At 43.7% G+C, this 13,999-nt stretch overlaps 1 protein-coding gene across 1 annotated transcript in view; it reads right to left on the bottom strand.

Annotated features, from left to right (window-relative positions):
- Positions 1-13,999, bottom strand: part of JMY (junction mediating and regulatory protein, p53 cofactor) — a 56,245-nt gene that overhangs the window by 14,976 nt on the left and 27,270 nt on the right. Inside the window, exons 4-8 of the mRNA XM_075270120.1 lie at positions 12,005-12,174; positions 8,106-8,271; positions 5,758-5,945; positions 2,375-2,461; positions 1,113-1,208 (exon numbers count right to left, since the gene is read on the bottom strand). Of these exons, the coding sequence (XP_075126221.1) occupies positions 1,113-1,208; positions 2,375-2,461; positions 5,758-5,945; positions 8,106-8,271; positions 12,005-12,174 (707 nt within the window). The remainder of the gene's footprint in view (positions 1-1,112; positions 1,209-2,374; positions 2,462-5,757; positions 5,946-8,105; positions 8,272-12,004; positions 12,175-13,999) is intronic.

The raw sequence follows: 13,999 nt of genomic DNA on the forward strand, positions 1-13,999 counted from the left end.
TTTTTTTTATTCTGATGACCTATCCAAAGAATTGGCCATCAGTGTCACATTGGGTGTCAGACCCTGATGGATCTGATACGGATAACCTATCCCGTGGATAGTTCATCCTAGACAAAAATCATCTGATCCTGACCATTGGGCTTTATCTTTTTTTTTACTGCACCTTACCAAATAGTGGGGCCAAATACTATTTAGAGAGAACTTTAAACAGGCTTGGATACTGGTGGACTATCTTTTGCATTGGGGTGGTTTAAAAAATGGGGCCCCTTATATGATAATGCCTGCCTCAAGCTGATTGACGGGGCAGATGAGGGTGCTCTTTATTGTTTACCAGGCACAGTGGCGCCCCTCTGAGGGGGTAGCACAGTAGCACACCTGTGCCATATATTCAGTATAAAAGACCCAGTGTGATGGGAGGAAGACCGTCTAAGAATAGACCATCAATATCAAAGTCCTGTAAGACCACTAAGACATAACATAATATAGGGCCTCAAACCATGATAAAGGGTTCAACAATGCACTTGTGGTTATAAGAATAAAATTTCATGGGAAAGACACAAAAAGAACATTTAATTATTGTACAAGGCACGTGTCAGGAAGCCATCTTACCAGTTCTCCCTATACCAAATGGCCATTTTCTTTCAAAAATAAGGCGTGTGTAACACAAGTGATTCCAAATAACTACAAGAATAAAGTCATCATTACTGTTAATGTCGCCATTAAAGGCGTTTCCAGGCTTCCTTAGAATAGGTCAGAAATTGAAGATCATTGGGGGTGCAACACCCAGGACCCCAACAATCAGCTGTCTGAAGAGACCGCATCATCCAGAAGAACATTGTGGCCTCTTCACACAAAACCAAACACAGCGCCATAAATTTTACATTTGACCAATAAACATGACCTTACATAGCCTGTAAAGCAGAAGTGATGCTCAAAGACATCCAGCACTACTTCCAATAGTTTATCTGCAGGGGTCCCAATTGTCAGACCCCCCACTATTCTTCAACTCCTGAACAATTCTAAAGGATAGGACATCAATGGATAAGCCATGAAAACACTTCCAAGAACATGCAAACTAAACTAAGCATGGCGGCCTGCCAGGAGGAGCTCACCTGCTTAAATGTGCGGAGCCTGTCTAATGTCTTCTGTCGCTCCTGAGTAACCCACGTGCTTTTGCGATCTTCTTCATCTTGTTGTTTGTCACGTGCCTCAAGACAAAACAAAATATATATTAAAAAAAATGTCCTACAAGGAATACTCACTATGTCGCTAACCAGCCCTACAATAGCACGCAAGTGGTTTTGAATCAATTTTGGTGGTGGCAGACTCCTCGGGGGCTAGGTTTATATCATTTGCCACCATTTTCATGTGTTGCTTATTTTTTTATTAGTTAGATTACTCCTTTAGGGCGGGTTCCCACCTGCGCCCGGTCTCCACTTTGTGGGTTTCAGTCTTCTGCCCGAGAAACTGGACAGGAGATGGAAACTCAGCAGTCATTGTCCGCCCCTGAGCATCTTCTGTTCTCAGCAGCGAAACAGTTTTTTTTTTTTTTTAACCGGACACAAAGTCCTGTATGTCCGACTTTGTGTCCGGTTAAAAAAAAAAAAAAAAAAAAAAAAAAACGGTTTTGCAGCAGAAATGCTCACGGGCGGACACATTGCAAACCCATTCAAATGAATGTGCTTGAAAACTGACTGCCGGTTTCCGTCTCCTGTCCAGCTTCTTGAGCAGAAGATGGAAACCTGTAAAGCGGAGACCGGGTGCAGGTGTGAAACCGCCCTTAAAGGGTCATCTCAGTTTTATTTGGAAGTACACTGTGCTTCTATGTGGCAGAAATCTATGCCGGCTATGAGCTGGTGTAGGTCAGCATTGTAATTCACACCCATTTCCGGAACAAATTATAGTAAATTTGTCTAACTGCATTTGGCCCCATTAGTCCAGCACACCCCCCTTCCCCAAGAGCCAAAAAAGTTACAAAAGTTGTAGAAAACTGGAATAACTAACTAACTAACTAAATAAATCACTTAAAAAATTCTCCCTTCTTTACTCACATATCTAAATGACAATCCTTTGCTGCCTCTGTACTGGTACGCCCAAACATACAATATTACTAGACAGTCCTGGGGGGGCTTTATTAGGTCCAAGACTGTACTGTATTTCGTTTCTTTAATTCCCTCAATATTGGAATCAAGGTATGCAAAATAAGAAAGTCATGTAGCAGTTGTTCACCACCTCGTGAACACCTCATGACCCTAACCAACCTAACCCGACCCGACATTTCCTTAAACAAAGAAACAAGCCCCCAAACATTACATTGCTGTCTCCTACATTAATACATGAGATGCATTTCTAGTATATAAAAGTATAAACTCACCATTTGTGCGGAATGATGAATTCTATACTGCTCATCGGTCTGAAGACGCTGCTGCATCTTTTCACTGTTCTTAGCAATGCAAATCTCCTAAAAATAAAACAAACCAACCATAGGCCAAAATGTTAGTAAGCTATGACATACTAAGGCTGGAATCACACTTGTGTTGGAGTCTGTGTAGGAGACTCCACTGAAGAAAATCGCCTAAAATTGGCAGAGAAAAATCCTGCAAGGAGGACTTCAGTACAAGACTGGGTGGAAACCTAACAGACCTCATTATAGTATATAGGTTCCATGGGTTTCGGCTGGTAAACGTTTTTTAAGTAAACAGGGTCTCCATCTTCCAAGTTTCTATGCCGACCCGAAGGACGGAAATCAAAACGCTAGTGTGAACCTAGCGTCAATGAAATGTGATATACTGGCACCGAGTAACTTAAAGGGGTATTAGTTATTTAAGGGGAGTCAGAAAACTCAATAACAATCAGCCACAGATCCTTGCTGGGGACATTATTCTTAACATCAAACCTACTGTTAGTCCAACACATTCTGCATTTCTATTAAAGGGATCCTATCAATAAAATCTCATTTTATTCTCAATCACACGTAGGAATAACCTTAAGAAAGACTATTCTTTTCCTACCTTTAGATGTCTTCTCTGCGGCGGCGTTCCGTAGAAATCCCAGTTTTCCTCAGTATGCAAATTAGTTCTCTCACAGCACCGGGGGCGGTCCCTGTCCTCAAACAGCACTGGGTGCGTCCCCAACGCTGCGAGAGAAATCTCCAGTGCCGCCTCCATCTTCTTCAGGAACGGCCTCTCCCTGCATCTTCTTCCGTCCTGGGTTTCAATCTTTTAGGCATGCGCAGTCGGCTCTGCCATCAGGCCTCGAGCAGAGCTGACTGGACATGCCTGGCAGCCACAAGAAAATGCAGGAGAACTCATTTGCATACAGAAGAAAACCGGGATTTCTAAAGAACGGCGGCGCGGAGAAGAAATCTAAAAGGTATGAGAAGAATAGCCTTTCTTAAGGCTATTCCTACGTGTGATCAAGAAAAAAATGGGATTTTAATGAAAGAATCCCTTTAAAGTGCTGAACACGCAAATGGGGAAAAAGTACAATAGAGAGCACCCAATCATCCAACTGTTCTAAATTCAGGGTTGACACTGGCACGACCCCATTGCACTCCAACCTTATTTGCATATTCATGAAAATGTTTTTTTCAAGGAAACGTAGCATCCATTGGACTATGTAAAGCAGGGGTCTCAAACTCGCGGCTCGCGGGCCAACTGCGGCCCTCGGGACAATAGTTTGCGGCACATGCCGGGTGTGTAACTATGGCGACCACCCGGGAGTCGGGCGGCCGCCATAGCCGCCGGGTGTCTACTGCTTTAAGCAGTAGACAACCGGCGCTAATGTCTGCGATCGGTCTCGGGACCGATCGTAGGCATTAACCCCTCCGGCGCCACGGTCAAAGGGCGCTGCCATTTTGCCAGTGATCGCCGGCACCTGGAGCATGCTCCAGGGCCGACGTCACGTTGCCATGACAGCCGGGAGCCTTTACAAGGCTCACAGGCTTGTCTACAATCTCTTTCTTTTGCAGGCTGCTCTATGTAGCCTGCAAAAGAAATGCTGATTTTTTTGCAATGCATTGCGATGCATTAGCATTGTAATGCATTGCATTAGTGATCAGACCCCCTGGGGTCTAATAAATGCAAAAAAAAAAAAATTTTGTAAAAAAAATAAATAAAGTATTAAAAATTCAAATCCCCCCCTTTCCCTAGAACACATATAAAAGTAGTTAAATACTGTGAAACACATACATGTTAGGTATCCCCGTGTCCGAAATCGCCTGCTCTACAAATCTATAAAAATATTTTTCCTGTACGGTAAATGCCGTAGTCGGAAAAATAGTCAAAAGTGCCAAACCGCCGTTTTTTCACTGTTTTGATTCTGATAAAAATTTGAATAAAAAGTGATCAAAGCAATAGCATTTCCCGAAAATGGTAGAACTAAAAACTACACCCGGCCCCGCAAAAAAAATGCCCTATGTATCCCCGTACACGGACGTATAAAAAAGTTACGCCTATCAGAATATGGCAACTTTTAGAGAAAAAAAAATTGGGAAAACCTGATGCGGCCCAGCCTCACCCAGACTCTACCTCCAGCGGCCCCCGGGTAAATTGAGTTTGAGACCCCTGATGTAAAGGTATGATGTCCTCAATCTGATATTTCCTGTGATACACGGGGGCTGAGATAACTTTTCAGGTTACATAGTAGATGAGGTTGGATGAAGACATCAGTCCATCAAGTCCAACCAATAACCCTACAGTCTCCTACAGTGATTGTGACAGGTGACAGGCTCCCTTTAAACTTACCACATACACACAGGATTTACTTCGTAGGCAAATCTGACAAATCAAGTGACCCCACCCCACCCCCACTCAATGAACTTGCATGATGATTTGCATATGCAAAAAAATGTGATAATTACTGCAATATTTCATCAGTCTGTGGCTATAAAGGTATGTTTCTGTGCCTATAAAAGACCCCAAAAAAGTCCTATAATGGTTTAGAGGGTATTAAATTCTACCTCCCATTAGTAAACAACTTTTCACAAATGAATAGTACAGGTACAACTTTGTGATATATCTTATTAAAGAAATAGGTTTCCTTGCCCACTTATCAGACTGAGTTACTTTTTATATAGAAGTCTAAGGAGAGGGGGCTGGGAGTAGGCTGCTGAATAAGACAAATAAATGAGAAGCTACATTCTGCTACTCTGAGAGAGACATAGCTATTCTGACACTGATAACGTTCAATCTAAGAGTCTACCAATGTACAAAATTGGGCAATAAAATTGCTGATGACAGTCACCCCCTTCCTATCTCCATAGACTTCTGTATGCAAGGTTAAAGACAGACATGTATTCTATAGAGATAAACCGTCTGAGTGAAGATAAGGAGGACAGCAACATAGTAAGTGAAGAGAGACACAAAGCTTCTTATATTCATCCACACTACTTATTTATGAAAAGTTGTCTTGGAAGTAGAGATATGCTTTAAGAGACCTGAGGCCCTCCCTTTAAAGAGGTACTCCAGCTGAAGACATTTATGACTATATCACATATTCCTATAGTTATACACCATCATACAAATATTGGTGGAATGTGCAGTTGTTGTTTTGCTTGTGTTTTGGTTTTGGGTTTTTTTTGGGGAAGGAGGGGGTGGAGGGGTGGTAAATCCACCAGCCATCTAAACACATGTGGAGGGGACTTCTCTTCCTACCGCCTAAGGATTGGGCAATAGTGGAATAATAAACTGCCCGGTCCTTTATTTACCTGGGATATATGTGACAGCTACTTATCCTGCGTATACATGTGCACCTTACCTTTTTGTTTCTGAGGTAGGCTTTTTTTGCTGAAATTCGCCCTCGTTTTGCCTCCAGCTGCCGAACTTTGAGCTGAAGTTTGTGCAACTCTTCCCTCTGTAAATGTATGGATGATGCCATGTCTTCTGTTTCGAGCATTGCCTCCATACTTTCATATGTATCATAATAAACCACTTCATCTCTTTTCTCTGAGAGTAAAAAAAAAATAAGAGAATGTCAGTGAGAAAAATGATGTTAAGGAGAAGGCCCTCTCTGGTCCACAGCACTGTATCATTAAGAAAAAGAAGGCATCTTCAGTTCAACAGTGTATCTTTATGAGGACCTTTCACCTCCTTCTATTTACATCAGTAGCTGCTGCTCCACCGATTCTGGTGCAGTTAAAAAAAAAATTTCTCTAGCCCTCACCGTTCCCAAGTAATCAATGCTGTTAGTTTTGGTGCCTGATATACTATTTATGCTGGGTTCACACCAGCGTTCGGCTCTCCATTATCAGGTTTCCGTCTTCTAAACCTGTCATGCAGAGTCCGGCCGTGAGCTCCGGTGAGCATTTTATGCTCTGCATGGCAAAACGTTTAGTTTTTTTAAAACCGGACACAGAGTACTGCATGTCCGACTCTGTGTCCGGTTTTAAAAAAAACGGTTTCACTGCGGAGAACAGAAAACGCTCACCGGCGCTCACGGCCGGACACTTTTCAAACCCATTCAAATGAATGGGTTAGAAAGATGCCGGCAGGTTTCCATCTCCTGCCCAGTTTTGTTTAGGAAACGGAAACCTGTATAATGGAGTCCTGAGTGCAGATGTGAACAAGCCCTTAGGTTCTGTACTGTCAGGAGGATGGTGTCAGGCAGGAGCAGACAAGGGGTGCAATTATGAGCTGACATTGGCTTCCTCAGATTGGAGCTCTGAATCACACCCCCTGCCTGACATTACAGAGCTTAAAGAGGACCTGTCATGTCCTCGGGCACATGTGCTTTTCTATACCGCTAGAAAGCAGTCAGTGCGCTGAATTCAGCGCACAGTTGGCTTTCCCATTATATGCCCCGGGGTTGGAGATATCCTTGCCATTATGCAGCACCGATCACTGTCAGAAGGGCATTCCTGACAGACTAGCTGGGCTGTGAGGAACGCCTCCCCAATAGTACTCTTCCATGACATCATGGCTGAGCAGTAAGGAATGCCCTCTCTGACATTACAGGGTTATGGATAAGTACCCTCGGGGGTCCACTCCTTACAGCCCAGCTAGACTGTCAGAAACGCCCTTCTGTCAGTGGGCAGAGATCGGTATCACCACCAATATCTCCAGCCCCGGGGCACATAACAGGTAAGCCAACAGTGCACTGAATTCAGCGCATTGTTGGCATTCTAGCGTTATATAAAACCACATGTGCCTGAGGACACGACAGGTGCTCTTTAAATAGCAAATCAAGCACCAAACTAACTGCGCTTGTTGCTTAGGAATGATGGAGAGAAAATTCCAACTGAGCAGGAATCAGTGGGGAGGAGCCTTTTGACAGAACTAGAATTGGTCGAGGTGGTGAAGGGTCCTCTTTAACTGCTTGTCAGTCATATGTGAAATTAAAACATCCGCCAGTCCAGCCTATAACTCTGCAAGGACGTTCCTGAACATGCTAATAGTTTCTAATTTCCATGACAGTTCGGGAGCCCAGCCAGAATCATCAAATAGAGGGCAAAGACTACTTTATTACTGTCTCCACTTTCCCGATTCCTGTACACAATGTGTGTAGAGTTCAGCTGAGGTTTAGGAGACTGTATTTTCCCTAAAAAAATAAATCAACTGATGTTGAAATGCCCTACAAAGGTCTGTTTATTATGACAATTTTTGAAGAATATAATATATATATTATATATTATATATATTATATATATATATATATAGCAGCTGGGATCTTATGGCATCACAAGAAGCTCTGCCTTCTTGTGATGGGGACCCATTATAACTACACAACAATTTTGGCTGCAGCTCCTGTCATGTGATCAAAGATGTCAGGTCTCCTTTTAACTCCTCCTTCACTTATGATGGCGAATGGAGTCACATTGTGACCCCAAGAGTACCACAGATTGTTCAACTTTTTTGCAACTAGAAGTTGTGGCACTCTTGGGGGTCACAATGCGACTTCATTCACTAACATGAGTAAAGGCGACCCAACGGTTTTTGGTTATGCAGCAGGAGTGGCAGCCAATGAGTCACACACACAAAAAAAAAATCCCTTTAAAAAAGAAGCTTCAATTCTTCAAGGGAGTCGACATGAGGAGACACATAATTCAGGTCTTTAGATATGGATTTCTATTCACGCACACGTCTCATGCCATAACAAGAAGGCTGCACCTGAGATTTGCCGCTTGATGCTTTCCAGTTGCGCTGTGAGCAGCAGCTCCTCACACTTGAGGATCTCAAACTGTACTTCATATAGCTGGAGCTGGTGATCATAATAATCCGCTTCTAATTGGTCTAAGACGGCGATCGCTTCTGTCCCACCATGTAAACTCTGCATCTAAATGGTAAAAGAGGAGGATGAGCACAGAAGAGTATTAGCACAGACCCTTACCTAATATGGAGATCGCTCCTCCGCTCTCTTGTTTGTCTCTTTACTCCCTTGGCTTTCAAAGTAAAACAAACAAGTAATAGTCAGGAATAAAAGGCTAAAAGCACCCGGTCTGGTGAGTGTATGCAGGCGTGGAGAAGGATGCCAACACTTCTGGGCAGGCTTCAGAGTGCCCGGCAATAACAACTCCGCAAATGTGATGTAAACTTGATCATGTGCATACAGGTTTGGAGGAGTCAACTAAAGAGGGTCTATCATAAGGTATATTTATTACCTACATACAGCACAGGTGATAACTGACTACAGGGGGCCCCACACAATATCACTAGAACAGCACTATTCCGCCTACCCCCTCCCTTCCTCCTGACTGCATGCCAGCAGTGTGGAGGGGTATGAATATCCATGGGGTTAATGGTAACATCCAAGCATCTCTGTAAACGCTATACACCTTAAATAGGGCACCAATGGCTTGCTTGCCCACTGATCCATTCAAACCCCTGTGCATAGGATGATAAATGTTTTCTATGGAGTAACCTATTTAAATCTCCTGACCCAACAATGCCAGCTTCTCACCATCAATGACAAGCCAACACAGGGACATATGACAGCTGAAGCCACATGTACATGTCTGAACACATCATTGATACAGTGGGAAGTAGAGACCAGCAGGAAAATGAGAAGCGAGAAAACAACAAGGCTCCGCTCCCACGGAGTAATGCACCGCGCAGACACATATACACGTGTCAGAGTGTGAGCGCTCAAAATAGATCCCATTCACTTCAATGTGTGCCGGCTCACGCGCGCTACACATTGAAATCAATGGGTTAAAAAGCCTCCCATTGATTTCAATGTGTAGCCCCCATAAGCCGGCACACATTGAAGTGAATGGGATCTGTTTTGAGCGCTCACACTCTGACACGTGTATACGTGTCTGAACGCGCGGCGCGTTACTCCGTGGGAACAGAGCCCAAGACTAGTAAGGCGAGTATTCCCTTTTTGAGATTTATACACCACTAGCTGGTACCCGCGACTTCGTCTGCGATGATTGTAGCAGTGGGTATATACAGGCGTGGGTAAGGTTTTCGTACTGTGTATAAGGTATGGGATATGAAATGTAAGTTTGTATCTTGTTTTTGCTGTAATTCAGAGAATACGTGAGACTTTTGTGTTGCAGTTACTTTGTATTTGAGCTGCTATATATACGGTGTTGTGAGAAACTTTACATAGTGACTTTGGGACAGAAGTATTTGAAGTTAACCCTTTCCCGCGGATGGCATTTTTTGATTTTCGTTTTTGACTCCCCTCCTTCTAAACCCCATAACTTTTTGATTTCTCCGCTCCCAGAGCCATATGAGGTCTTAATTTTTCCTGGGACAAATTTTTCTTCATGATGCCACCATTATTTATTCTATATAATGTACTGGGAAGCAGGGAAAAAAATTCAGAATGGGGTGGATTTGAAGAAAAAATGCATTTCTGCGACTTTCTTACGGGCTTTGGTTTTACGGCGTTCACTGTGCAACCAAAATGACATGTCCCCTGTATTCTGTGTTTCGTTACGATTCCGGGGATACCAAATTTATATTGTTTTATTTACATTTTGACCCCTTAAAAAAAATCCAAAACTGTTAAAAAATTATTTTTTGAAAAGTCGCCATATTCCGACAGCCGTAACTTTTTTATACGTGCGTGTACGGGGATGTATAGGGCGTCTTTTTTTGCGGGACCGGGTGTACTTTGTATTTCTATCATTTTCGGGAAATGTTATTGCTTTGATCACTTTTTATTCAAATTTTTATCAGAATCAAAACAGTGAAAAAATGGTGGTTTGGCACTTTTGACCATTTTTCCCGCTACGGCGTTTACCTAACAGGAAAAATATTTGTATAGCTTTGTAGAGCGGGCGATTTCGGACGCGGGGATACCTAACATGTATGTGTTTCACAGTTTTTAACTACTTTTATATGTGTTCTAGGGAAAGGGGGGTGATTTGAATTTTTAATCCTTTTTTTTATATTTTTTTTAAACTTTTTTTTTTTGCATTTATTAGACCGCCTAGGGGTATTGACATGGGTGGGCGGTGTCGCGGATTGTCAGAGTGGTGGGGGTCGGCAAACATGGCTGCTCCGGAGCGTTAAAGAGAGCCTCCTGGAGTATCGTTAAGGTGAGGGGCAAAGTGGTAAAGTATATGTATATGAGATTGTGTGGGGTTAGGGGCGAGGCTGCAGAGGGCAATATGAATTTTGTGGCTTGCTATGGTCCAAAGTGTGTGAGATTGCAGAGATGGTGGTGTGAGTTTGGATTTTGTGGGGGTCCTGGCACAAACGTATGTGCGCTATTGTGACGAAAAGTAGCCTATTGTTTAATCGGGTGTATTAACTATGTTTGTGGAAAATTTCAGCCAAATCGGTGGAGCGGTTTTTCCGTGATTGAGGAACAAACATCCGAACATGCAAACATCCAAACACACAAACCCACAAACTTTCACATTTATAATATTAATAGGATACTGCGCCATCTGAAAATAAAAAATTATTTTCCTGGAGAACCCCTTTAACCTCAGCATAGAACTGAATAGAGTATGATACAGGGACTCTCCTGTTAATGTTCTCCAAACCCCTGTAGGATGTGTTGCCCTCTCATTGCCTACACTATACATAAGTCTAGTGATCTGTGATCTAGTGAGCTCAAGCTCACAAATGTCACAGAAATACAGCAGGTTAGGATTTCTGATGACTGTCACGCCATTACAACTAACGGGCTGCAACGCGGCCACTAGCAGTAGGGGTAATGTAATAACACAGGACAACAATCTTATATTGAGCTGCTGCAAGGCAAGTGCAGACCTAGTGCAAAAGTGAAGTAGGATGTCTGGAGTGCTACTAGCAACCAATCAGATTGCTGCTTTTATTTTCCAAAGGACCTCAGAAAAATGAGAGGCAGAATCTAACTGGTTGTCATGAGCAGCTAATACTTGTTCTGATAAATATCCCTCGGGACATACATTTATAATAGGTTGTACACTTAATAGATCACACCTTCAATCTGGAAAATCTGGTAAGACAAGACTGAATGGGTGCAGTACTCTCTGACTTCTACTGTGGTCAGAAATGTCAGACTATCTGCATTTCAAAGAGAGGTGGAAAGGTTGAGGATCATGTGACGAAGAGACAAAAACAGTTCAATGATCTGGTGCAGGACACACCAATGTCACCCCTCATGACAAGCAATACAATAAATACGCTGCATGTGAGTGAAGACACTCGAGCTCTACACGGAAATCAACACTTCACATGCCAGACCTCATACAAGTCCTAAGTTGTCCTGCCCAGAAGGATGTTATTAGAACAGAGGAATATTAGGGTGACTGCACATTGTTAGGACAGATATCAATGCTGTATGCCAATGCTAAACAAGCGCTGCAACCCAGGGCTGAGGAGGGTTTACTTACTGTCAATGAACCCTCTGCACTGCCCCTGTGACTACTGAAAAAAAACGACTTTTTACTGATTTTTGCAAATTTTATTTGATATATGAACTAGGAAAGCTCCCAGGGCACACCACAGATGTTTCCAGAGACGCACATAGGCGTAAGTGTGTCTTTCAGGGGTCTTTGTGATTATCTTATCATTAGGGGCCTCACAGACAGCGGACACCTTCCCTTATAGCACAGTTTAGTTACCTCCTCTTTGAGTGCATGCTTCTTTTGTTCAAGACAGATTTCCTTAGCTCTCATCAGTTGCAAAGTCTCTTTAGAAACTCCATACTGAAGTTTTTCCATGCGCTCCACTGCTGCTGTCCAGGTGGTCTTGCCAAACTTCTTCTGGTCTGCTCGCATCCGATCAAAGACAGCTGCATACATAAAAATATAGATTCAGATTAGTGACAGTGATAAGTCAGTAAAGCAAAAAATAGATCTTACACGAACAAGATCATACTCTATGAGATCCTTAGAATTAGTAATAACCATTAGGTGGGTGGGTGACACTTGGCACTCCTGTCTGCACTACACAGCTCTATACTCTATGTCTCAGACATAGCCAGGCAAATGGGACGTATACAGAAAAAAACTGAAGGTGAATGGCCGCATTCATTTCAAACTCTATACAATATAACCCCAGCAGTGGCCCTGTACAATCTAATGTCCGTCTGTCCCCCACCAGTGGCCCTGTACAATCTAATGTCAGTCCTTCCCTCAGCAGTGGCCCTGTACAGTCTAATGTCCATCCATCCGTCCCCCACCAGTGGCCATGTACAATCTAATGTCAGTCCTTCCCTCAGCAGTGGCCCAGGGCAATCTAATGTCCATCTATTTCCCACCAGTGGCCCTGTACAATCTAATGTCCGTCAGTCTCCCACCAGTGGCCCTGTACGGTCTAATGTCTGTCTGTCCCCCACCAGTGGCCCTGTACGGTCTAATGTCTGTCTGTCCCCCACCAGTGGCCCTGTACGGTCTAATGTCTGTCTGTCCCCAACCAGTGGCCCTGTACGGTCTAATGTCCATCCGTCTGTCCCCCACCAGTGGCCCTGTACGGTCTAATGTCTGTCTGTCCCCCACCAGTGGCCCTGTACAGTCTAATGTCCGTCTGTCCCCGACCAGTGGCCCTGTACGGTCTAATGTCCATCCGTCTGTCCCCCACAAGTGGCCCTGTACGGTCTAATGTCTGTCTGTCCCCCACCAGTGGCCCTGTACGGTCTAATGTCCAACCGTCTGTCCCCCACCAGTGGCCCTGTACGGTCTAATGTCTGTCTGTCCCCCACCAGTGGCCCTGTACAGTCTAATGTCCGTCTGTCCCCGACCAGTGGCCCTGTACGGTCTAATGTCCATCCGTCTGTCCCCCACCAGTGGCCCTGTACGGTCTAATGTCTGTCTGTCCCCCACCAGTGGCCCTGTACGGTCTAATGTCCGTCTGTCCCCGACCAGTGGCCCTGTACGGTCTAATGTCCATCCGTCAGTCTCCCACCAGTGGCCCTGTACATTCTAATGCCCACCCTTAGTATGATTAACCCATTATTTCCAAACATAAGTTTGCAAATTTTTGGTTTCCCTAAATAAATGATAGTGAATTGTTTCTCAGGACATGCACTGGCTAGCACAAGAGCCTAAGAATTAAGCCAAGCTGAAACAAACACAGAGAGTCCGAGGTGGAAGGTAGAGAAAGGACATGAGCAGGTAACAGGGTACATGGCGAAGCAAACGGGTGACTGGTACTGGGGTTAGTTTGTTGCAGCTATGCGACAGGAAGGATAAACCTATGATATATACATATATATAAACCAATAATATAACTTCTGAGAAAGCTTAGCTTTATAGAGTTTTCTCATGTAGACAACTCCGATTCACATGGACATAGCTTGGGTGGGGGATTTAGACCTGTCACAGAATCAGAGGTTCATCTGCATGCCTGCCATGTGATACTACATTTTCCCTGCAGCAGAATATGGCTGCTATCTAAATCCCAGCAAAACTAGCCGCTTTCCGCAGTAGCTGCATTATGAAAGAAGATGTCCCATTATTTAAAGGGATTCTATCATTAGAATCCCTTTTTCTACAAAGATCACCTTGGAATTGCCTTTAGAAAGGCTATTTTTCTCCTACTCTTTCTAATCCATGCCACTACGTCATCAATCGGCAGAGCAGACTGTGCATGTCAGTTCCACCATTTTCCTGTGGCCA

Source organism: Leptodactylus fuscus, chromosome 1 (genome assembly GCF_031893055.1).
Source record: "Leptodactylus fuscus isolate aLepFus1 chromosome 1, aLepFus1.hap2, whole genome shotgun sequence".
NCBI classification, from domain to species: Eukaryota; Metazoa; Chordata; class Amphibia; order Anura; family Leptodactylidae; genus Leptodactylus; species Leptodactylus fuscus.